Genomic DNA, 25721 nt, shown 5'->3' on the forward strand with positions numbered 1-25721 from the left:
GTTGTGTTCAGCAGTGTTATTTCAGTGCATGCAAATGATACCCATTCTGTAATGCATGTAATGAAGAAAAACACTTGTAATAAAGGTGTTTCTAACAAATCTAAAAGAAAAAAAAGAGATAATCCGTTGAGGTGTGTGGAAGCCTGGTAGGCTGGTCTTAGCACTTTTTATATATTTACACAAAACTTCTGAGTAGAGAGTTCTGTGTTTTATAACTTTATATTTATCTATGAATGTTGGTTGCATAGGTGTACCTTTTTCCTTTATGATCAGGGATATAAAATTTAGAGGCCTGTGTGGTTAAGTCGAAGATCCTGAGCCTCCTGTCACTTGTCTGCTTACCCTTCCATTTTCATCGGCATACCTCAATTTTTATGTACTAGTACTGCTCAACTAGTCCCAATTCTCCCATATAAAGGGCAGATTCCTGCCTCCTTGCTTTTGTTTTTACCTTGTTGACCTGGAACTGTTCTCGCTTGGAGTTATTCCTGTTCTGTAGAGTTTAGGCATCATTTCCTCCTCCAGGAAATGATCCCTGTTCATCACTCCCTTCTCTGCCATGCCTCACCTCCCTCTGTGCCACCACCTCTGTGGTACACATGCCACCACCACACTGTGCCGAAACGTGTAATTCAGGTGTCTACAGCCCGCTTGTAAGCATACCTTATTACTAAGGAAGAAAACTGTACATGTAAGCAGAAGTGTACATACAATTTTAGGAGATTCACAAATACCCCCAAATCTAAGGACACTTAATTAAAAACTTTGTAGACAATGAATTCAGTAAAAGGCCTAACAAGCTTAGTGCCCAGCCAGCCACTACAATTCATGCTGTTGTCTAGATAAAATCCTAGAACTCCATTTCAATCCCAGGGGAGGCAAAAAAGGAATCGCTTTAGTATCTAGTTAACGTTCATTAGTACTCTTAAGAGTATCTTAACATATACCATGAGATAATCCAGTTTTGTTGGGCCTAGTTTCTATGTAAGCATGAAAAAGGCAAGTAAATTATGTATTAAATACCATCTGTTCTTACTGTTTCTCATAATACATTAATGTCTACTTCAAAGTATTTTTTTGAGAGACTGCAAAAAATAAAGCCTTTATTAACAGGCTGTTAAGGAAAATTTCAGTGTTTCCTTAAAAAAGCTGCTTTATTGATTTCAGTGGCAAATTTATAAAAGATTTACATTAAATGACAATTGCATGTGTACAGTTAATATTGCACTCACACTGTACACCAATAAAAGTAAATAGCCAAGGGGTTCTTCTAAGTTTTAAGATTAAAAACCATAATGCCTTGAAATAAATAGCATGGTTACAAACAGGTATTATCTAAAAATATAAACATATATGCTTTACAACACCTCCCATTCTCTCTCCATTCTAAAACCTCATTTACTTCATTTACAATTTGTTTATAGTTTTAAACATGCTTTTGTAATCTTCACAGTTAACTGATTTAAAATGAATGCTTTGGTCTTCAAAAATTTTTAATGGGGAAGATGGTGGAAGAATAAGACGCGGACATCACCTTCCTCCCCACAGATACATCAGAAATTCATCTACACGTGGAGCAACTCCTACAGAACACCTACTGAACGCTGACAGAAGACCTCAGACCCCCCAAAAGGCAAGAAACTCCCCACATACCTGGGTAGGGCAAAAGAAAAAAGAATAAACAGAGACAAAAGGATAGGGACGGGACCTGCACCCGTGGGAGGGAGCCGTGAAGAAGGAAGGGTTTCCACACACTAGAAGCCCCTTCGTGGGCGGAGACTGTGGGTGGCAGAGGGGGAAAACTTCGGAGTAGCCGAGGAGAGCACAGCAACAGGGGTGCAGAGGGCAAGGCGGAGAGATTCCCGCACAGAGGATCGGTGCCCTCAGGCACACACCAGCCCGAGAGGCTTGTCTGCTCGGCCGCCGGGGCGGGCGGGGCTGGGAGCTGAGGCTCGGGTATCAGGTTTCGGTCGGAGCGCAGGGAGAGGACTGGGGCTGGCGGCAGGAAGAGAGCCTGAAGGGGTTGGTGCTCCGCGGCTAACTGGGAGGGAATCCGGGAAAAAAGTCTGGAGCTGCCGAAGAGGCAAGAGACTTTTTCTTCCCTTTTGTTTCCTGGTGCCCGAGGAGAGGGCATTAAGAGCGCTGCTTAAAGAAGCTCCAGAGACGGGCGCGAACCGCGGCTGAAAGCGCGGACACTGGAGACGGGCGTGGGACGCTGGGGTTGCTGCTGCCGCCGCCACAAGGCCTGTGTGCGAGCGCAGGTCACTGTCCACCCCACCTTCCGGGGAGCCTGTGCAGCCCGCCACTGCCAGGGTCCCGGGACCCAGGGACGGCTTCCCCGGGAAAGCGCACTGAGCGCCTCGGGCTGGTGCAACGTCACGCCAGCCTCTGCCGCTGCAGGCCCGCCCCACACTGCGTGCCCCTCCCTCCCCTCAGCCTGAGTGAGCCAGAGCCCCCGAATCAGCAGCTCCTTTAAACCCATCCTGTCTGAGCGAAGAACGGACGCCCTCCAGCGACCTACGCGCAGAGGCGGGGCCAGGTCCAAGGCTGAGACCCGGGAGCTGTGAGAGCAGAGACAAGGAAATCTCTCTGTGCAGCCTCGGAGGCGGCGGATTAAAGCTCCACGCTCCGCTTGATGTGCCCTGCGTCTGTGGAGTGCATGAATGGACAGCGAATCATCCCAAATTAAGGAAGTGGACTTTGAGGACAAGATTTAAGATTTCTTCCCCTTTTCCTCTTTTTACAACGAATTATCCCAAATTGAGGAGGTGGACTTTGAGAGCAAGATTTTAGATTTTTCCCCTGTTCTCTTTTTGTGAATGTGTATGTGTATGCTTCTGTGTGAGATTTTCTCTGTATAGCTTTGCTTCCACCATAGGTTCCAGGGTTCTATCTGTCCGTTTTTTTTTTCAATAATTACTTTTTTATTTCTAATAATGCTACTATATTTTATACTTTATTCTATTTTACTTTCTCTTCTTTTTCCTACCTTCCTCCCTCCCTCCCTCCGCCCCTTTCTCTTTCCTTCCTCCCTCCCTCCCTTTTTCCCTTCACTTTTTCTTTCCTCCCTCCCTCCCTCCATTCTTTCTTCCTTCCTTCCTTTCCTTCTTCCTTTCTTTCTTTCTTCTACTAATTCTTTCTTTCTACTTTTTCTCCCTTTTATCCTGAGCCGGGTAGATGAAAGGCTCTTGGTGCTGCAGCCGAGTCAGTGCTGTGCCTCTGAAGTGGGAGAGCCAACTTCAGGACACGGGTCCACAAGAGACCTCCCAGCTCCACATAATATCAAGAGGCGAAAATCTCCCAGAGATCTCCATCTAAACACCAGCACCCAGCTTCAGTCAACGACCAGCAAACTAGAGTGCTGGTCACCCTATGCCAAGCAACTAGCAAGGCAGGAACACAACCCCACCCATTAACAGAGAGGCTGCCTAAAAACATAATAAGGCCACAGGCACCCCAAAACACACCACCAGACGTGGACCTGTCCACCAGAAAGACAAGATCGAGCCTCAACCACCAGAACACAGGCACTAGTCCCCCCCACCAGGAAGCCTACACAACCTACTGAAACCACCTTAGCCACTGGGGAGAGACACCAAAAACAACGGGAACTACGAATCTGCAGCCTGCAAAAAGGAGACCCCAAACACAGGAAGATAAGGAAAATGAGAAGACAAAAAACACACAGCAGGTGAAGGAGCAAGATAAAAACCCACCAGACCTAACAAATGAAGAGGTAATAGGCAGTCTACCTGAAAAAGAATTCAGAATAATGATGGTAAAGATGATCCAAGATTCTATTTCCCAGATCCAAAATCTTTGAAATAGAATAGACAAAATGCAAGAAACAGTTAACAAGGACCTAGAAGAACTAAAGATGAATCAAGCATCGATTAAAAACACAATAAATGAAATGAAAAATACTCTAGATGGGGTCAATAGCAGAATAACTGAGGCAGAAGAACGGATAAGTGAGGTGGAAGATAAAACAGTGGAAATAACTGCTGCAGAGCAAAATAAACAAAAAAGAATGAAAAGAACAGAGGACAGTCTCAGAGACCTCTGGGACAACATTAAACGCACCAACATTCGAATTATAGGGGTTCCAGAAGAAGAAGAGAAAAAGAAAGGGACTGAGAAAATATTTGAAGAGATTATAGTTGAAAACTTCCCTAACATAGGAAAGGAAATAGTTAATCAAGTCCAGGAGGCACAGAGAGTCCCATACAGAATAAAACCAAGGAGAAATACGCCAAGACACATATTAATCAAACTGTCAAAAATTAAACACAAAGAAATCATATTAAAAGCAGCAAGGGAAAAACAACAAATAACACACAAGGGAATCCCCATCAGGTTAACAGCTGATCTCTCAGCAGAAACTCTACAAGCCAGAAGGGAGTGGCAGGACATGATTAAAGTGATGAAGGAGAGAAACCTGCAACCAAGATTACTCTACCCAGCAAGGATCTCATTCAGATTTGATGGAGAAATTAAAACCTTTACAGACAAGCAAAAGCTGAGAGAGTTCAGCACCACCAAACCAGCTTTACAACAAATGCTAAAGGAACTTCTCTAGGCAAGAAACACAACAGAAGGAAAAGACCTACAATAACGAACCCAAAACAATTAAGGAAATGGGAATAGGAACATACATATCAATAATTACCTTAAATGTAAATGGACTAAATGCTCTCACCAAAAGACACAGATTGGCTGAATGGATAAAAAAATAAGACCCATATATATGCTGTCTACAAGAGACCCACTTCAGACCTAGAGACACATACAGATTGAAAGTAAGGGGATGGAAAAAGATGTTCCATGCAAATGGAAACCAAAAGAAAGCTGGAGTAGCAATTCTTATATCAGACAAAATAGACTTTAAAATAAAGACTATTAGAAGAGACAACGACGGACACTACATAATGATCAAGGGATCGCTCCAAGAAGATATAACAATTGTAAATATTTATGCACCCAACATAGGAGCACCTCAATACATAAGGAAATACTAACAGCCATAAAAGGGGAAATCGACAGTAACACACTCATAGTAGGGGACTTTAACGCCCCACTTTCACCAATGGACAGATCATCCAAAATGAAAATAAATAAGGAAACACAAGCTTTAAATGATACATTAAACAAGATGGACTTAATTGATATTTATAGGGCATTCCATCCAAAAACAACAGAATACACATTTTTCTCAAGTGCTCATGGAACATACTCCAGGACAGATCATATCTTGGGTCACAAATCAAGCCTTGGTAAATTTAAGAAAATTGAAATTGTATCAAGTATCTTTTCCGACCACAATGCTATGAGACTAGACATCAATTACAGGAAAAGATATGTAAAAAATACAAACACATGGAGGCTAAACAATACACTACTCAATAACGAAGTGATCACTGAAGAAATCAAAGAGGAAATAAAAAAATACCTAGAAACAAATGACAATGGAGACATGACGACCCAAAACCTATGGGACGCAGCAAAAGCAGTCCTAAGGGGGAAGTTTATAGCAATACAATCCCACCTTAAGAAACAGGAAACATCTCGAGTAAACAACCTGACCCTGCACCTAAAGCAATTAGAGAAAGAACAAAAAAAAACCCCCAAAGTTAGCAGAAGGAAAGAAATCATAAAGATCAGATCAGAAATAAATGAAAAAGAAATGAAGGAAATGATCGCAAAGATCAATAAAACTAAAAGCTGGTTCTTTGAGAAGATAAACAAAATTGATAAACCATTAGCCAGACTCATCAAGAAAAGAAGGGAGAAGACTCAAATCAATAGAATTAGAAATGAAAAAGGAGAAGTAACAACTGACACTGCAGACATACAAAAGATCATGAGAGATTACTACAAGAAACTCTATGCCAATAAAATGGACAACCTGGAAGAAATGGACAAATTCTCAGAAATGCACAACCTGCCAAGACTGAATCAGGAAGAAATAGAAAATATGAATAGACCAATCACAAGCACTGAAATTGAAACTGTGATTAAAAATCTTCCAACAAACAAAAGCCCAGGACCAGATGGCTTCACAGGCGAATTCTATCAAACATTTAGAGAAGAGCTAACACCTATCCTTCTCAAACTCTTCCAAAATATAGCAGAGGAGGAGCACCCCCAAACTCATTCTACGAGGCCACCATCACCTTGATACCAAAACCAGGCAAGGATGTCACAAAGAAAGAAAACTACAGGCAAATATCACTGATGAACATAGATGCAAAAATCCTCAACAAAATACTAGCAAACAGAATCCAACAGCACATTAAAAGGATCATACACCATGATCAAGTGGGGTTTATTCCAGGAATGCAAGGATTCTTCAATATACGCAAATCAATCAATGTGATACACCATATTAACAAACTGAAGAAGAAAAACCATATGATCATCTCAATAGATGCAGAGAAAGCTTTCGACAAAATTCAACACCCATTTATGATAAAAACCCTGCAGAAAGTAGGCATAGAGGGAACTTTCCTCAACATAATAAAGGCCATATATGACAAACCCACAGCCAGCATTGTCCTCAATGGTGAAAAACTGAAACCATTTCCACTAAGATCAGGAACAAGACAAGGCTGCCCACTCTCACTCTTATTCAACTTAGTTTTGGAAGTTTTAGCCACAGCAATCAGAGAAGAAAAGGAAATAAAAGGAATCCAAATCGGAAAAGAAGTAAAGCTGTCACTGTTTGCAGATGACATGATACTATACATAGAGAATCCTAAAGATGCTACCGAAAAACTACTAGAGCTAATCAATGAATTTGGTAAAGTAGCAGGATACAAAATTAATGCACAGAAATCTCTGGCATTCCTGTACACTAAGGATGAAAAATCTGAAAGTGAAATCAAGAAAACACTCCCATTTACCATTGCAACAAAAAGAATAAAATATCTAGGAATAAACCTACCTAAGGAGACAAAAGACCTGTATGCAGAAAATTATAAGACACTGATGAAAAGAAATTAAAGATGATACAAATAGATGGAGAGATATACCATGCTCCTGGATTGGAAGAATCAATATTGTGAAAATGACTCTACTACCCAAAGCAATCTACAGATTCAATGCAATCCCTATCAAACTACCACTGGCATTTTTCACAGAACTAGAACAAAAAGTTTCAAAATTTGTTTGGAAAAACAAAAGACCCCGAATAGCCAAAGCAATCTTAAGAACGAAAAATGGAGCTGGAGGAATCAGGCTCCCTGACTTCAGACTATACTACAAAGCTACAGTAATCAAGACAGTGTGGTACTGGCACAAAAACAGAAAGATAGATCAATGGAACAGGATAGAAAGCCCAGAGACAAACCCACGCACATATGGTCAACTTGTCTTTGATAAAGGAGGCAGGAATGTACAGTGGAGAAAGGACAGCCTCTTCAATAAGTGGTGCTGGGAAAACTGGACAGGGACATGTAAAAGTATGAGATTAGATCATTCCCTAACACCATACACAAAAATAAGCTCAAAATGGATTAAAGACCTAAATGTAAGGCCAGACACTATCAAACTCTTAGAGGAAAATATAGGCAAAACACTCTATGACATAAATCACAGCAAGGTCCTTTTGGACCCACCTCCTAGAGAAATGGAAATAAAAACAAAGATAAACAAATGGGACCTAATGAAACTTAAAAGCTTTTGCACAGCAAAGGAAACCATAAACAAGACCAAAAGACAACCCTCAGAATGGGAGAAAATATTTGCAAATGAAGCAACTGACAAAGGATCAATCTCCAAAATTTATAAGCAGCTCATGCAGCTCAATAGCAAAAAAACAAACAACCCAATCCAAAAATGGGCAGAAGACTTAAATAGGCATTTCTCCAAAGAAGATATACAGACTGCCAACAAACACATGAAAGAATGCTCAACATCATTAATCATTAGAGAAATGCAAATCAAAACTACAATGAGATATCATCTCACACCAGTCAGAATGGCCATCATCAAGAAATCTAGAAACAATAAATGCTGGAGAGGGTGTGGAGAAAAGGGAACACTCTTGCACTGCTGGTGGGAATGTGAATTGGTACAGCCGCTATGGAGAACAGTATGGAGGTTCCTTAAAAAACTACAAATAGAACTACCATATGACCCAGCAATCCCACTACTAGGCATATACCCTGAGAAAACCATAATTCCAAAAGAGACATGTACCAAAATGTTCATTGCAGCTCTATTCACAATAGCCCGGAGCTGGAAACAACCTAAGTGTCCATCATCGGATGAATGGATAAAGAAGATGTGGCACATATATACAATGGAATATTACTCAGCCATAAAAAGAAACGAAACTGAGCTATTTGTAATGAGGTGGATAGACCTAGAGTCTGTCATACAGAGTGAAGTAAGTCAGAAAGAGAAAGACAAATACCGTATGCTAACACATATATATGGAATTTAAGAAAAAAAAATGTCATGAAGAACCTAGGGGTAAAACAGGAATAGAGACACAGACCTACTGGGGGTGGGCTTGGGGATATGGGGGGGGTGGGCTGTGACGGGGCGGGGGAGAGGCATGGACGTGTATACACTGCCGGGCGTGGGGTGGATTGATGGTGGGGGGTGGCCACGTGGCACGGGGGGATCGACTCCGTGCTTTGTGGCCGCCTGGAGGGGTGGGATGGGGAGGGTGGGAGGGAGGGAGACACACGAGGGAGGGGATGTGGGAACAGATGTATATGTATGACTGATTCACTTTGTTGTAAAGCAGAGACTAATAAAATAAAATAAAATAAAAATTTTAATGGTGGATTAACATCGATAACGGTGTATTTAACACTGATCAATGTTTGAAGTGTCAAAGAGCAAAAGAAAACAATCCTCTTAAATATGTATAAATATTTAAATATAGAAAACCCCCATCAATAGTTGAAGCAAAGTACACTTAATGGTTGCATTGAAAAGGAGAAGTGGGCGATTCACACCAGGGGAAGATTTAAAAATGAGACTTTTCAAACACTGCCTATGGGACAGCCTCATACTTTCATAACTTAAACCTCATCTTACTTAGATATACAGAACTATGTAAAAAAATCATACCCACAAGTAGAAAATTGGTAATTTCTTTACAAAGTGCAATATCTCAGTACAGCAAATTCATCTCAAACAAAGAAACAGAGTATGTGTGGCTTCTTGGCCTTTAAAATTCCCCTGGTTTCCATTTAGATGGTTTAACGTTTAGTTGTGATACGTAACACAATAAGCCTGTGTAATGAAACTTGGGCCCCTTAATACCTGCTATTAATTAATTCCAACGTAAGAGTATGAGACCTGGAAAGTAAACTGTCAACATCTGATTGATGAGGTACGGATTATGTGAATAACATTTATGACCTGGTACCAGTCAGTAAACCCAACACAAACTATTGTTCTGTAATGAATTCTGTATGGTTTGCAGGTCCTTCAATAACTGAAGATTTTTCCTGCTTTTTTCTCCAGGTCTCGGTTTGGCAAAGCCCTTCTTATTTGTGGTCCCTGTGGTTGCAGAAGAACGGCTGCTGCTGTTTCCTTCCTCATCAAGAGTCTTTTTGGTGGTTCTTAATTCCCTCTTCTGCTTCCCCAACTTCTGTTTCTCCAGCTATACCAAAAAGCCAAGGCAGGGAAAAAACGAGAAATTAATGAAAACATATTTTTCTGAAAACTGGTATTTCTAACTCTCATACTAACTAAAACGCATATAATATATTCTGGATTTATATTTTTAAAGGCTTCAAAAATCTATTGTACTAGTCATTTAACAGTGTTTAAAATATATAGTGACATAAACACCTGTAAACAAGAGTCAACACATCAATTCTGGTGCTGTATCAGAAGTTAAGAGTTGCCAAAGTACAGCACAGGGTGAGTGAGAAGCAAGGGAGTTCAGGGGAAGGTCTCAAGGAGGCGGCAAAAAAATCTGACATGGGAAATGGAAGACAGGATTCTAATACACTGAGAAAGGCATCCTAGAAACTAGTCTGCACAGACAAAGAAGCACGTTGCAGTTGGATGAAGGGATGTAATGGTAATGTATTAATACTATGAAAAGGATTTTTAATTTTATTATTTCACCTTTTAGAATAATTTATTTCAAATAGGGAGCTTTATTTTTACTTTAGCTGCTGGCTGAAATAAATTGCTGCTGGCACACTGGTTTTCCATTAGAATAAAGTTAAATCTAATGTACAGGAAACAAATTAGATCATTACTCCTATAGGAATCATTTGCTTGCATTTATTCTTTTATTTTTAGTATGTGAACTTTGGGAAAAAATACTTAAAAAGCTAGGTTTTGGAGTTGCAAAGACCCCAGTCTGCCATCATACCTCTGCCATTTACCAGTGAGCCAGTATCCTTGGGCAAGTTAAATAATTTCATTTTAGGGTATGCCCACCTCCCAGGACCTTGGCTCCAGTTTCCTCATTTGTAAAATGCAATATATACTCACTTCATAAGCCTTCCATGAAAATTAAATAAGATGACATAGAGCACTCAGCATTGTGCCTATTACACAGCAACCAATTAATAAATGTCTGCCAACCTGTTCTGCTACCAGTCTTCTCCGTTTCAGTCAGCTGTACCCACCGTCCTCTCCCTCCACATGATATCCAGCAGCAAGCAGCCCTGATAATTCTATTTCCAAGACTCACCTCAAATCTGTCTACTTCCTCCAACTGCAGTCACCGGTAACCTCTGATCAAGATAAGCTTAAATGGCATAGTTGGTCTCACAGCCTCTCTCCTGTCTCTACCCCCTCCCGGCAGTCACAGTCATCTCTTAAATACACCAATCATTACATTTCTCTCTGGATGGAAACCCTGGAGTGTGACTTCCCATTGCACTTAGTAGGTACTTAAATACATGGTTGTTTTATTAATATAATTAGTAACATAAATGTAACTAAAGATCTTTTTCACATATTTACATCTGATTTATTCCTTTAGAAATTAAGAATTTCTAGGTGTTTTTAAAAAGACCTGGGTAAACATTGAATCATTTAAACTCATCACAGAGGTAAAGCTTGTTCATATAAGAATATTAAATATATTCAGTACTTGTAAGATGTATTTTAGATTATAAAATCTACTCAGAGACTTCAAGACAGTGTCTTCTTTCTTAGCCTGCTTAACACCAATTCTTAATAACTAATGCAATGAATTAATAAGTGTCTACAGTGAAAAATACTTCCTGTAGCTTTCTATCTATGATACACTTACAAGGGCATCAATTAACATATTTGAAGAAAAGGGGTTGTTTTGTTCTGTTTTACTCTTGTTTTTTAATCATTAGAAATGAGTTAAGGAAAACAGAGTTACTTGGGCTTGATATTTTCGAACTTGAGTTATTTGATTGGCCTTTGCCTCCATCCTGCCCACTAATGCCTCCAGTTCGCACTCTAGGTTGTCTTTCAGTTCAGTGGTTCGTGATTCTTGGATAAGTTTCACAAGCTGCTGGTGATCACTGTATAAAAAACAGAAGGAGAGCTTGGTTAAGTTTTCTGTGTTAGCTGGTTAAGTCCACTACATCTCACTCACCATGGGACCACTGCTCTGTGCATTAAAAAATGACTCAATTTTGGGACTTCCCTGGTGGTCCAGTGGTTAAGACTTCGCCTTCCAGTGTAGGGGTGCAGGTTCGATCCCTGGTCGGGGAGCTAAGATCCCAAATGCCTCAAGGCCAAAAAACCAAAACATAAAAAAAACAGAAGCAATTCTGTAACAAATTCAATAAAGACTTTAAAAATGGTCCACAAAAAAAACCCAAAAACAAACCTAAAAAAAAAAAAGACTCAATTTTTTAAAACAGAGCAAAATTTTCCATATTATTAGTGATAGTGTAAAAGTTTAAAAAAGGTACTGGATGCAAATGCAAGAAAAGTTCTTAATTTCAAAGAGCTAATTACTTATATCTCTACCTCCCCCACAAGAGCAGTACATATGTAGAAAAGGAAAGTCTAGAGAAGGATCTTGTTCTTCAAACACTCACTTCCTAACTTATCAGTTACGTTTCGCCAAAGTTAATGTAGATCAAGCTCCCAAACAAGGAAATAAAACTTAAATGTAAACCTTGGTCTCCAAAACATTTAACAATTATAGAAAAAGGAGAAATTTCACCCAGAACAGTTGTATTGGTTAAAGTCCTAGTAACTTGTTCAGTGGTTGGTGCAAGGACTGTGTTCAACAAATATTTCTTAAAATATTGAAACATGAAAGACAGAATTAATAAAGTCACCAAGAAGTTAAATGAGGTTTTAGAACTAAATATAACTAAAAAACGAAAAAACTGAAACTCACAAGCTCATTTGCCCAAATTCATGTTGTAAAGTCTCTAAGACTTCTGCCAGCTCTTCATTAATGCTGCTAGAGCGGGGAGGCGTTGCTGACTTCTTGCTTTTCCCACTTCGTGAAGACACTTGCTTTGCCAAAGGAACACTGCTGACTACTCGATCATTGCACAAGACTTTACTGTGTTGCTTCAGTAGATGTAAGACATGTTGAACATTGGCTACCACAGCATGACTAGGGCTGGTGGACTGAAGAAAAATGAAGAGAAGTAACTGAAGCCACATCCTCTAGAAAAATGTTTTCTCTTTCCCCCATAAGCCTGGGTAAAAAGACCCTCTCCACCTCCACAGAAAAGCCTGTGATACAAGCCTCCTGGTGTACAGTGCATCTCCAGTCTCCCCTTACTCTCCACCCTAGTGTTATCCACTTGGCTTACACACCCATCTCTATGAGCTATGGATGAACATCCCAACTGTCCCCTGCTCCCAGTCTCTTCAGCCTCTAACTCCATAGTTCTATCAGTTATCCTCCGAAAATATTATTCTGATCACGTTCTTCTATTTGACACCCTTTAATGTTAAGCTTGCTGACTCTAATGTCCAAACTCCTCAGCACAGAAATCAAGGCCCTATAACACTAAGCTGCAACTTCTACACCTTGGCCTCATGTCCCACTATCTCCTACCTGCTCTCCACTATTTGAATGAACTGTATTTGCACATGCCATTTCTTTTGTGTGCCAATTTTTATACCATTTTGAAAAACCCAGTTCAAATACATGATTTGTAGACCTTCTTAAAACATCCAGGTAATTAATTGGTCCATTCTCAGATCACCTGTGGCATTTATCTCGATCACAGGATTTATCACAATATATTGTAACTGTGTTTGCATGTCTTTTCCACCTATTAAGTAGTGTAAGCACTTCCAGGTGATAGGGACTATTACCGTATTCATTTCTCTGTCCTCTAGTAGGAAGCATTAAGTTCATGCTTGTCACATAAGCAACGGGAAAAACCTGGTAGCCCTCTCAAAATTTTTGTTTTTATTTTGAACACTGAACAAGTCTCAATGTGCAATTTCAATTTATAAACAGATGGTTGGGCCAACTTGGCTCCATAAGCAAGTTTAAAATGCAGATTCCTAGGTAGCATGCCAAACTCAATCAGTGTGTTCCAGGAATGCAAGGCTAGTTCAATGTTTGAAAATGAATCTATGTAATCCAGCATATAAAAAAGGTAAAGAAGAAAAATCATATAACCATATCATTTGATGAAGAAAAGCATTTGAAAAAATCCAACACCCATTAAGGGTATAAACTTTCAGCAAAGCAGGAACAGACAGAAATTTCCTCAAGTTGACAAAGAGCACAAACAAAGAATCTACAGCTAATATCATACTTATTGGTGAAAGACTGAATCCTTTCCCCTGAAGATCAGCAAAAAGGCAAGGGTATCCACTCTCATCACTCTTACTTACAACATGATGCAGGAAATCCTAGCCAGTGCAGTAAGGCAAGAAAGGAAATAAAAGGCACACAAAGTAAAAAGGAAGAAATAAACTATCCTCATTTACAAATGACATGATTCTTCACATAGAAAAGCTTACGTAAATCCAAGAAATAATTCCTAGGACTAATAAGTGAATTCAGCAAGGTCACAGAATGTAAGATTAACATAAAAACTCAAATGTACTAACAATGATCATGTAGAAGCTGAAATTAAAACAACACAATTTACAATTGCTCAAAAAAAGTTGTATATAAATCTGATAAAACAGGAATGGGACTAATACGATGAAAATCCTGATGAAACAAATCAAAGATCTTAAATAAGTAAGAGATGTACCATTCTCATGGGCTAAAAGACTCAAGAAGGATGTCAATCCTCCCAAATTAATACAGTTCCTATCAAAATTCCAGCAAGACCTTTTCTTTGGTAGAGACGTTTTTTCTAAAAGTCACATGGAAAGGCAAAGGAACTAGAAGAGCTAAAAGAATCTTGAAGTTCTTTTTCCTGTTATTTTTCTGACTATTAAGGAAATTTTATGTCTCGAATCTCGTAATTAGAAAAATTGTAACGTTTATTTTGTCTTTTAAATTTCATTTTTTCTAGTAATTCACCTTTATTTCACTTTACAAATGTACTGGTTTATGACAATGTATAAATAAAAATAAAAACTGGTCCTCCACAACAGATAAGTTTGGGAAACGCTCAGATGACAGCATTCTTAGCTGTTTGAATATTTCACAAAAAGTACAAATTACAACTTGAAAAGAAGACCTCAGGTTGAAAAGCCCTATCTTTGAACCTGTCCTGTTCAAGTATTAATGACTTCAGTGAGAATTACCAAAGATAGGCAAATTAAATTTGGGGATAACACATACATAATGGAAGACTGAACTAGATTCTAATCTAATGTGGGATAGGTGAATCAATTCCTATAGTACTGCATTTGATTAAAAATTCTGTATAAAAAAAATCAACTCCACAAGTATAGGACCTAGAGAGGCTGATGCTAAGACTAAGTAGAAGACCTATTACTGCAGATGACTCTAGAATTAATGAGTGAAAGGGATGCTGTGGCTTCCCCATAACATTAATGTGATGCTAGCCTGAGTTAACAGACTATCCAGAACATGACCAAGACTCTCTATCCTGTGCTAGTCACACCACATTTAGAGGACTATATTCGATTCAGGAAGAGAGTGAGGAGGTGGTTAAGAAACTCATAAAGCATATCTTATGATGAATAGCTGAAGAAAAAGAATTATTTATAACCTAGAATAAGGAGATGAGAATAAAGATACAGCTATCTGGGACTTCCCTGGTGGTCCAGTGGTAAAGAATCCGCCTTCCAATGCAGGGGACATGGGTTCAATCCCTGGTCTGGGAACAAAGATCCCACATGCTGTGGGGCAACTAAGCCTGTGCGTCACAACTACTGAGCCCAGGCACCTCAACTAGAGAACCCACGGGCCGCAAACTACAGAGCCCACATGCTCTGGAGCCTGCGTGCTGCAACTAGAGAAGAGAAAACCGGCACACCACAACTAGAGAGAAGCCCGCACACTGCAATGAAGAGTCTTTGCGCCGCAACAAAAGATCCTGCATGCCTCAACAAAGATACCACATGCTGCAACTCAGACACGACACAGCCAAAAAATAGTTAATTAAAACAAAAAGAACCCTTAATCTATTATCAATATAAGACTAAAAAAAGATACAGCTATCTTCTAAAGTTTTAAAATTTTCCTATAGTTAAGGGTTCATTTGGTCTATATGGATCCCTGAGAGCAGAAAAAAAAAATACCAATGAGTAGAATTTATAGTGACAGATTTCATCTCACTTAGGAACTTTCAAATAAAGCTGTCTAGAACTGTGAAGGGCTGTTTGAGGGTATAATGAGGTCTCATCAGTAGATGTATTTGGACAGAGTACATGACCATTATTCTGGATGTTTACATAATGAAAACATTGGACAGGGAACTGTACTAAGTGGGTCCCAAATCTAAATGAACATTAGATTGAGACTCGGGAACAACTGACTATACTTTCTAGGTCCCACACCCAGAAAATTCTGATTTAGTAGAACTGTGGTGGGGCTTCGTAATCTGCTTTTTCAGATGCATAGTCAATGATTCTGATGCAGCTGGTCATCCTTTGAGAAACTTCCCAGCCCAACTCAAAGATTCTATGGCAAAGTAGAAGAACCTTGGTTAGGAACAAAGGTTCAGAGATGAACCTTTTGACCTTGGTAGGTCAAAAGATGGTCTGCAATCTAAGAAGAGGTTAAATTTAGGGTAAAGGACAGCCAACGACAAAACTTTTTAAAAGTGATCTGGCCGCACACATCTACAAAGGGCAAGTGGAAAAGCTAGGAAATAGTTCATTCCCTAAGCTTTCACTGAGGATTTACTATGGGGTTAAAATAAACAAATACCTAAAATTAAAATTTACTCCTCAAGCTTCTCAAATTCACAATCTAGTTGGATACTCAAGGCATCTATACATGAAACAACCAGCAACACAAACATTAATGAAAAAGTGGTATAAACTAACACAATGTTAAGCACTTCTTAGAAATCACCCAGTACTTGCTGATATTTGATAAAATTATCATCTCCACATTTTTAAGCACTAAAGGAACTTAAGATTCAAGTCTATGTATGACTGCTTCTTGGAGAATGAATCCTATAAGTAATAAGCATGTGAGGACACAGAGGATGTGACTTCTTTTCATTTAAATATCTATAAAATACAAATCAACAGGGCTGATACTAAAAATCCAGTGCTACAAATATACTATTTCCTATCTGCAACCACACCTTCTGCAAACCAGAGTCTCTGCTTTTGCTCATAACTTCCCTTCTGCATAGACTCTACCTGCTTTAAAGTGTCCCCCCAGTCTCCTCCCTGCTCCCCCAGTCCCATAAAACTTTCCTTCATCTCATTCTCAAATCACTATGATCCAATTGGTAAAAAAGCAGAAAAAAATTTCTGCCGTTTATAGGTATACAGGCAGATGAGTGGATTTAATTCAAAGATCTAAGTTGTACAAAAAAAGCCACAGTTCGACCAACTCACCTTTCCAGCTACAAATGGCATATCACCCAAGCATAATCTATAATGTGGTTGTGCAGCAAAACAGTTCCTAGAACCTTTCTGCATGGAAAAGAAAAAAGAAGAGCAATTTTACTCACATGATGATAAAAGCTGGCTATATAGGACTAACCTGAAACTTCAGCTTACTGCTGGGCTGCTGCTTGTTTTATCTCTATTGGCATTATGGTCTGGAGCTCCTAATAATACTTGTCAACACATATCCTAGCCTAGGAAAGGCTAGGAAAGAAAAAATAGTTCCTGACAAAACATCAGTTACAGTCTCAGTAGAGAAACTGTGTGTGTGTGTGTGCACGGGCACGCTTGCATATATATATACACAAACTTTTAAGTGCAAAAGATAATGTGATACTGAATAGTAACTAATATTTGTGCAGTGCTATGTAGTTCTAACACTTTCATATATATTATCTCACTGTCAGGGTGAAAATTTAGAAGTAGATATTACTTATCCCCATTTTCCCAATGAAGAAACTGAAAATGAAAGAGATTCACTCATCCAAGGTTGAAGTACCACATGGTTTATCAGTGTTTTCACATAAACTATGCCAAGTAATAACCAGCACTATGACTTAATGGTTCTTTTTTCATACCTTTTCTGGTGGTTTTGACTTCTTTTTAATTCTTTTTGCATTGGGAACACATGAAGTTGCCTTATCTTCAAAGATAAGTCTATTTGTTTCTAGAGCAGTCTGCAACTAGGAAAAATATGAGAGCCTAAAGTTAATACTGTAGAAATAAAAGCTATGATTCAAATGTGAGATCTGCCATGTAAAGGCCTGTTAAAAAAACCTACAGTAGTATTGTATAGTATAGAATGAAAAACCCATCATAGCTGTGTAGCTATATCTGGAATCAATCCGTCAACATTTATCCAATATTTTAAATCAATACCACTCTCTCAATTTACTTAAAGTGCTGTCCTATAGTTTGTCCTTTCACTTAGCCTGGAAACTTTTAGCTCCTTATTTGAGGTTGGTCCTTAAATTATGTCTAATGAGTTAAAGGCAGTATTTCCAACTCCAAACCAATGTTTCAACATTTTCTTCTTTTCACGCACGGCATATACAACAGCGCTGGACACAAAGCAGCTGGAGAACAAAGTACAATTTCTTCCTCTTTTAAAAACTCATACACTTAACAATGTAAGAAGAAGGAACTGGAAATCTATGTCCAAAAGAACTGGGAGGTATATCAGAGAATGTTATCAACCCCTTTTCTCTAGAAGCTTAGTAACTACATTAATTTAATATGGTAGAAATTCCACAAACAATTGCTAAGGATTTCAAACAAGGACTGCTGTTTTCAACTTTCCTTAAAAAATATAATTACAGGGCTCCCCTGGTGGCGCAGTGGTTGAGAGTCCACCTGCCAATGCAGGGGACACGGGTTCATGCCCCGGTCTGTGAAGATCCCACATGCCGCGGAGCAGCTGGGCCCGTGAGCCATGGCTGCTGAGCCTGTGCGTCCAGAGCCTGTGCTCCGCAACGGGAGAGGCCACGGCAGTGAGAGGCCCGCGTACTGCCCAAAAAAAAAATATATATATATATATATATACATATATATAATTACATACATATTCACAGATGTGTGTGTGTGAGTGTGTGTCTGTGTGTGTATTTGTCTAGAATACTGGTTTTCAAACCTGCCTATGTATCAAAATTGGAGTTTATGAGAAAATTCAGATTGTCAGGTGCCTCTCCAGATGTCATGATTTTAAACATTACAGGCTGGGGAAATTTATATTTTAAAAGTTTTTTTTTTTTATTAGTTTCTGCTTTGTAACAAAGTGAATCAGTCATACATATACATCTGTTCCCACATCCCTTCCCTCTTGCGTCTCCCTCCCTCCCACCCTCCCTATCCCACCCCTCCAGGCGGTCACAAAGCACGGAGCTGATCTCCCTGTGCTATGCGGCTGCTTCCCACTATCTATCTACCTTACGTTTGGTACTGTATATATGTCCATGCCTCTCCTTCGCTTTGTCACAGCTTACCCTTCCTCCTCCCAATATCCTCAAGTCCATTCTCAAGTAGGTCTGTGTCTTTATTCCTGTTTTACCCCTAGGTTCTTCATGACATTTTTTTCCCTTAAATTCCATATATATGTGTTAGCATACGGTATTTGTCTTTCTCTTTCTGACTTACTTCACTCTGTATGACAGACTCTAGGTCCATCCACCTCATTACAAATAGCTCAATTTCGTTTCTTTTTATGGCTGAGTAATATTCCATTGTATATATGTGCCACATCTTCTTTATCCATTCATCCGATGATGGACACTTAGGTTGTTTCCAGCTCCGGGCTATTGTGAATAGAGCTGCAATGAACATTTTGGTACATGTCTCTTTTGGAATTATGGTTTTCTCAGGGTATATGCCTAGTAGTGGGATTGCTGGGTCATATGGTAGTTCTATTTGTAGTTTTTTAAGGAACCTCCATACTGTTCTCCATAGCGGCTGTACCAATTCACATTCCCACCAGCAGTGCAAGAGTGTTCCCTTTTCTCCACACCCTCCCCAGCATTTATTGTTTCTAGATTTCTTGATGATGGCCATTCTGACTGGTGTGAGATGATATCTCATTGTAGTTTTGATTTGCATTTCTCTAATGATTAATGATGTTGAGCATTCTTTCATGTGTTTGTTGGCAGTCTGTATATCTTCTTTGGAGAAATGCCTATTTAAGTCTTCTGCCCATTTTTGGATTGGGTTGTTTTTTTGCTATTGAGCTGCATGAGCTGCTTATAAATTTTGAAGATTAATCCTTTGTCAGTTGCTTCATTTGCAAATATTTTCTCCCATTCTGAGGGTTGTCTTTTGGTCTTATGGTTTCCTTTGCTGTGCAAAAGCTTTGAAGTTTCATTAGGTCCCATTTGTTTATCTTTGTTTTTATTTCCATTTCTCAAGGAGGTGGGTCCAAAAGGATCTTGCTGTGATTTATGTCATAGAGTGTTTTGCCTATATTTTCCTCTAAGAGTTTGATAGTGTCTGGCCTTACATTTAGGTCTTTAATCCATTTTGAGCTTATTTTTGTGTATGGTGTTAGGGAATGATCTAATCTCATACTTTTACATGTCCCTGTCCAGTTTTCCCAGCACCACTTATTGAAGAGGCTGTCCTTTCTCCACTGTACATTCCTGCCTCCTTTATCAAAGACAAGTTGACCATATGTGCGTGGGTTTATCTCTGGGCTTTCTATCCTGATCCACTGATCTATCTTTCTGTTTTTGTGCCAGTACCACACTGTCTTAATAACTGTAGCTTTGAAGTATAGTCTGAAGTCAGGGAGCCTGATTCCTCCAGCTCTGTTTTTCGTTCTCAAGATTGCTTTGGGTATTCGGGGTCTTTTGTTTTTCCAAACAAATTCTGAAATTTTTTGTTCTAGTTCTGTGAAAAATGCCAGTGGTAGTTTGATAGGGATTGCATTGAATCTGTAGATTGCTTTGGGTAGTAGAGTCATTTTCACAATATTGATTCTTCCAATCCAGGAGCATGGTATATCTCTCCATCTATTTGTATCATCTTTAATTTCTTTCATCAGTGTCTTATAATTTTCTGCATACAGGTCTTTTGTCTCCTTAGGTAGGTTTATTCCTAGATATTTTATTCTTTTTGTTGCAATGGTAAATGGGAGTGTTTTCTTGATTTCATTTTCAGATTTTTCATCCTTAGTGTACAGGAATGCCAGAGATTTCTGTACATTAATTTTGTATCCTGCTACTTTACCAAATTCATTGATTAGCTCTAGTAGTTTTCTGGTAGCATCTATCGGATTCTCTATGTATAGTATCACGTCATCTGCAAACAGTGACAGCTTTACTTCTTCTTTTCCAATTTGGATTCCTTTTATTTCCTTTTCTTCTCTGATTGCTGTGGCTAAAACTTCCAAAACTAAGTTGAATAAGAGTGGTGAGAGTGGGCAGCCTTGTCTTGTTCCTGATCTTAGTGGAAATGCTTTCAGTTTTTCACCATTGAGGGCAATGTTGGCTGTGGGTTTGTCATATATGGCCTTTATTATGTTGAGGAAAGTTCCCTCTATGCCTACTTTCTGCAGGGTTTTTATCATAAATGGGTGTTGAATTTTGTCGAAAGCTTTCTCTGCATCTATTGAGATGATCATATGGTTTTTCTCCTTCAACTTGTTAATATGGTGTATCACATTGATTGATTTGCGTATATTGAAGAATCCTTGCATTCCTGGAATAAACCCCACTTGATTATGGTGTATGATCCTTTTAATGTGCTGTTGGATTCTGTTTGCTAGTATTTTGTTGAGGATTTTTGCATCTATGTTCATCAGTGATATTGGCCTGTAGTTTTCTTTCTTTGTGACATCCTTGCCTGGTTTTGGTATCAAGGTGATGGTGGCCTCGTAGAATGAGTTTGGGAGTGTTCCTCCCTCTGCTATATTTTGGAAGAGTTTGAGGATAGGTGTTAGCTCTTCTCTAAATGTTTGATAGAATTCGCCTGTGAAGCCATCTGGTCCTGTTCTTCAGGAAATTATGATGGAGCTCAAACACTCAGAACCAATGGATTAGTTAAAAGAAATCCTGAGATCATTACTAATGCTTCCCACAATGACTGCATTCTTTGGGGATAGAATTTATTCAGTGACAAGGAACACAGGGATTCCTCTCTCAGGAGTGTCTACATTCCCACACATCTAACGATGCTTTATACATAGTAAAGTGAATGGACATAATTCCATGAACATGAAATTACTACTCTGGAAGACCTATGAAGCCAATGAGTTTGAAAAGTATACAAAAGAAAAAAAAAGTGAACTATTTTAACTTCCTAAGTTCTTCCCAGTAGCTGTCATATATTTGTGTGGCAGAGTTTTTAACATTTTTAAGTGCTTTCATTATATTTTCTCTTGTTCGATGTCTCCAACATTAAGAAGATGTAAAATAAAGACCAGTATCAGTGGTAAAATTCCAAGCTCTGAACGGTTACATATCTCGCCCAGGACTACACAAATTATGGTTAGACTTGGAACCACGTATCAACCCTGGCCCCTATTCTACCACAACAGTGTTCACTATCAGAACTCAAAACCTTTACTGATATATTTATTATCAGTAATAACTGATTTGGTCCCAACTTTTTGCCTGCTAAATACAAAACAAAACTACCACAAAATAATTTTTTAAATTCATAAAATAATGAACTTGTTAATTCTGTATTTCATGTATAATAGAACTCACCACCACAATGTATATAAAGCATAACTTTAAAGTTTGCATGTTATGAGTCAGGAAACAGAGGCACAGTAAAGTGGCCTACCTACCCTAAAAAGTGGAATGGGGAGAGAAATCAAGTAATTTCAAAATTTGTTGGTGGTCAAAAATAAAGCCACAATGACTATATAACTCAGAAAGCACAGAGAGGTAAAAAATACATGCAAATTGATCAGAAGGTAAATATTTGAGAAAGAAAATATATCGGGTTCAATAGGAAGAGAATATGGTAAGTCAATGACTTCTGGGAAGCACTGGAAAAACAGACAAGATAACAAAGATGAGATAATAGATGTTTATAGTCCTGCGAGCACATTTATGAAGTGAGCCCAGGACACCGCTGGCATCTGGCCACAACCTGAACTGCAGAGCCTCCTCTCCTAATTGTTTTGGAATCAGGACCTGCTTCTTGTGTTAATATTATGAGAAAAGATACATGTAAATGTTATAAAACTTGAAGACTTTGGAAGGGGAGGGGCAATAAATGAGAGGTATTTGAATTAATAAGCTCACATGGGGAGAGTCTTCAGTTATAAACAGAAGTATTTTATTTAGCCTGTACGATTTGGTGGATATAGAAATGTTGCTATATCTTCTAGAAATGCAGTTCTAGTTGGTATATATAAACTCAATGATTCTGTGAATTCACACTGCCTCACCTATTCCACCTGGTGGCCCCTGCATGGGATAAAAATTCAAGGCTAGGAATGAGCAGAGCTCATTTTCCTTATATGGTGGCTTTTGTAAATTAGTATGGGTTACCACCTGTTGGGCAGCCCACTACCTAAGCTACTGTCCTCGTGTCTCGAGGCCACCAAAAAAGGGAAGCACCTACAAGCAGGATACTGAATGAGGCTTTCAAACATTTCCAATAGTGACTAATGTGGAAAGTTTTAGATGATTACGTATTATATTATGTATACAGTCGCTGATATTTTTTAGTCTATTGATTTTAAAAAAAATAAAGCTGATCGAAAGCCCACAATTTAAAAAACCCTAAAGAATTGCTCAGCTTTTACTTTCTGTCTGTAAAAATATGTTTATAGTTTTCCGTATTAAGCTAAGTCTGCAAATTTATATACTGGACCAATCCAAATTATAAATAATCAAAGCAGCGCACATCTACATCTATTTATATATAAAGAGTAGCATGAAATGTGGAGCCTACCTGCTCACATTTCAACTTACCTGGGCTGCCTTAGCTTGCATACGTTTCCTTTCCTGTTCTTCTAGATGGAGTTTTGCTTCTAACTTTCGCACTTTTTTCTAGTGATAAAAATATTAAAAGTGATAATAGTGAAAAGAGTTTCAGTGTCTATTTGTAAAATTTTTATCCATGACTCTCCTTTGCAATTCCACAGAATTATGGGTAAAATTCACAGCCAAAGAACACAGCCTCTGTACGAAGTCACACAGGCTACATCAGCGGTCCCCCACCTTTTAGGCACCAGGGACCAGTTTCTCATGGAAGACAATTTTTCTATGGATGAGGTGGGGGGGGGGATGGTTCAGGCAGTAATGTGAGCGATGCAGAGCGGCAGATGAAGCTTTGCTCACTCACCCACCACTCACCTGCTGTGTGGCCCGGTTCCTAATCAGCTGGGGACCCCTGGGCTACATGAAGCTGAATCTGAAACTTTATAGTCTCAGTGGTATTAAATACTTCCCAAATGAATCAACTGAGACTAAAATTAGGACTTCCCTGGCAGCGCAGTGGTTGGGAATACACCTGCCAAGGCAGGGGACACAGGTTTGATCCCCGGTCTGGGAAGACCCCACATGCTGCAGAGGAACTAGGCCCATGCGTCACAACTGCTGAGCCTGAGCTCTAGAGCCTGCGAGCCACAATTACTGAGCCCACGTGCCACAACTACTGAAGCCCGTGTGCTCTAGGGCCCATGTGCTGCAACTACTGAGTCTGTGTGCTGCAGCTATTGAAGCCCACGTGCCTAGCGCACATGCTCTGCAATAAGAGAAGACACTGCAATGAGAAGCCCGTGCACCACAACGAAGAGTAGCCCCCACTCACCACAACTAGAGAAAGCCCACGCACAGCAACAAAGACCCCATGCAGCCAAAAATAAATAAAAAATTTAAAAAAACAAACAAAAAACTAAAATTAGTTCAGAGAACAAAAACCAAGTGATACAAGCCTTAAGGATACTCAAAAACACTTCATCTTTCAACATTTTCAAAAAGAACTCCTTCCTTATGTACACTAAGATGGTAAAATGTGAACTTTCTCTCCAAATTTACATTTCTTCCTTTAAAAAAATTCCTATGTTTCTTTGCTACAAGGTCACTTTTTTTCCTATAAAATATCCAGTATATTATAAAATAACCAATTTTACATAAGAACCAATATTATGCATTGATGAGTAAAAAAGATTTTCACTGACTTCTGCAAGGGCCTGCATTGTGATAAGCTTGTTATACTCCTGTTCAAGAAGATCCAATTTTTCAAGTTGGTTTTGAACATGCGTTTGATCATGTTGTCGTTCTCTTTCTAGGGAAACCTGGGAAACAATATTAAATACAGCATAATAATTTGACAAAAAACTGAAAAACTAACACTGAGGGTACTATGTTGTATGCTACTTGTCTGGCTTTTCTTTTTTTTTATTATTCAAAGTTCTTATATTCTTAGTGCACTATTTTATACTTACATATATGTTATTATACTACAAGACTATAAAACACAATCACAGGGTTTCCCTGGTGGCGCGGTGGTTGAGAGTCCGCCTGCCGATGCAGGGAACATGGGTTTGTGCCCCGGTCCAGGAAGATCCCACATGCCGTGGAGCAGCTAGGCCCGTGAGCCATGGCCGCTGAGCCTGTGCGTCCGGAGCCTGTGCTCCGCAATGGGAGAGGCCACAACAATGAGAGGCCTGCGTACCGCAAAAAAACAAACAAACAAAAAACCCCACAATCACAGTAGTCTCTGATTTTTGTGGTCTCCACGTGCCTAGTACAGTGGCTATAAACACTTGTTGGACAAGTGAAAATAATACTTTTAGAAAGGTGTTCCTATGAATAGTTTTTCAGTCATGATGCTTCTATCCTAAGTATCTGATCTACAGGTCTTAATCAAAAGTAATCTAGGGCTTCCCTGGTGGCGCAGTGGTTGAGAGTCCGCCTGCCGATGCAGGGGACGCGGGTTCGTGCCCCGGTCCGGGAAGATCCCACATGCCGCGGAGCGGCTGGGCCCGTTAGCCATGGCCACTAAGACTGCGCGTCCGGAGCCTGTGCTCTGCCAACGGGAGAGGCCACAATAGTAAGAGGCCTGCGTAACGCAAAAAAAACCACCCAAAAACAAACAAACAAAAAAAGAAAAGTAATCTAAATTCCCTGAAAAAATTAAAAGGAATCTGAGATTCCTTCACCATATAAAACCTTGAAACGTAACCAGGCAAAAACCCCACTAACCTAAAATGATTCTAACCACCTTTACTTGAGAAAAGGTAGGCTATGACCTAGACAATTGTAAAACTGACTTTTACAAATCAGTCCTTTAAAAAATCAAAAAAATACTAAGTTTCTTCAGACTCA

At 39.3% G+C, this 25721-nt stretch overlaps 1 protein-coding gene across 1 annotated transcript in view; it reads right to left on the reverse strand.

Annotated features, from left to right (window-relative positions):
- Positions 1–8767: 8767 nt before the first annotated feature.
- Positions 8768–25721, reverse strand: part of CEP57 (centrosomal protein 57) — a 47932-nt gene continuing 30978 nt past the window's right edge. The window contains exons 5-11 of the mRNA XM_082627331.1: positions 24572–24688; positions 23361–23438; positions 17523–17627; positions 16894–16971; positions 12317–12555; positions 11339–11483; positions 8768–9622 (exon numbers count right to left, since the gene is read on the reverse strand). Coding sequence (XP_082483457.1) covers positions 9389–9622; positions 11339–11483; positions 12317–12555; positions 16894–16971; positions 17523–17627; positions 23361–23438; positions 24572–24688 — 996 coding nt within the window. The 3' untranslated portion in view covers positions 8768–9388. The remainder of the gene's footprint in view (positions 9623–11338; positions 11484–12316; positions 12556–16893; positions 16972–17522; positions 17628–23360; positions 23439–24571; positions 24689–25721) is intronic.

Source organism: Mesoplodon mirus, assembly GCF_964341445.2.
Source record: "Mesoplodon mirus genome assembly, chromosome: 7".
Taxonomy (NCBI): domain Eukaryota; kingdom Metazoa; phylum Chordata; class Mammalia; order Artiodactyla; family Ziphiidae; genus Mesoplodon; species Mesoplodon mirus.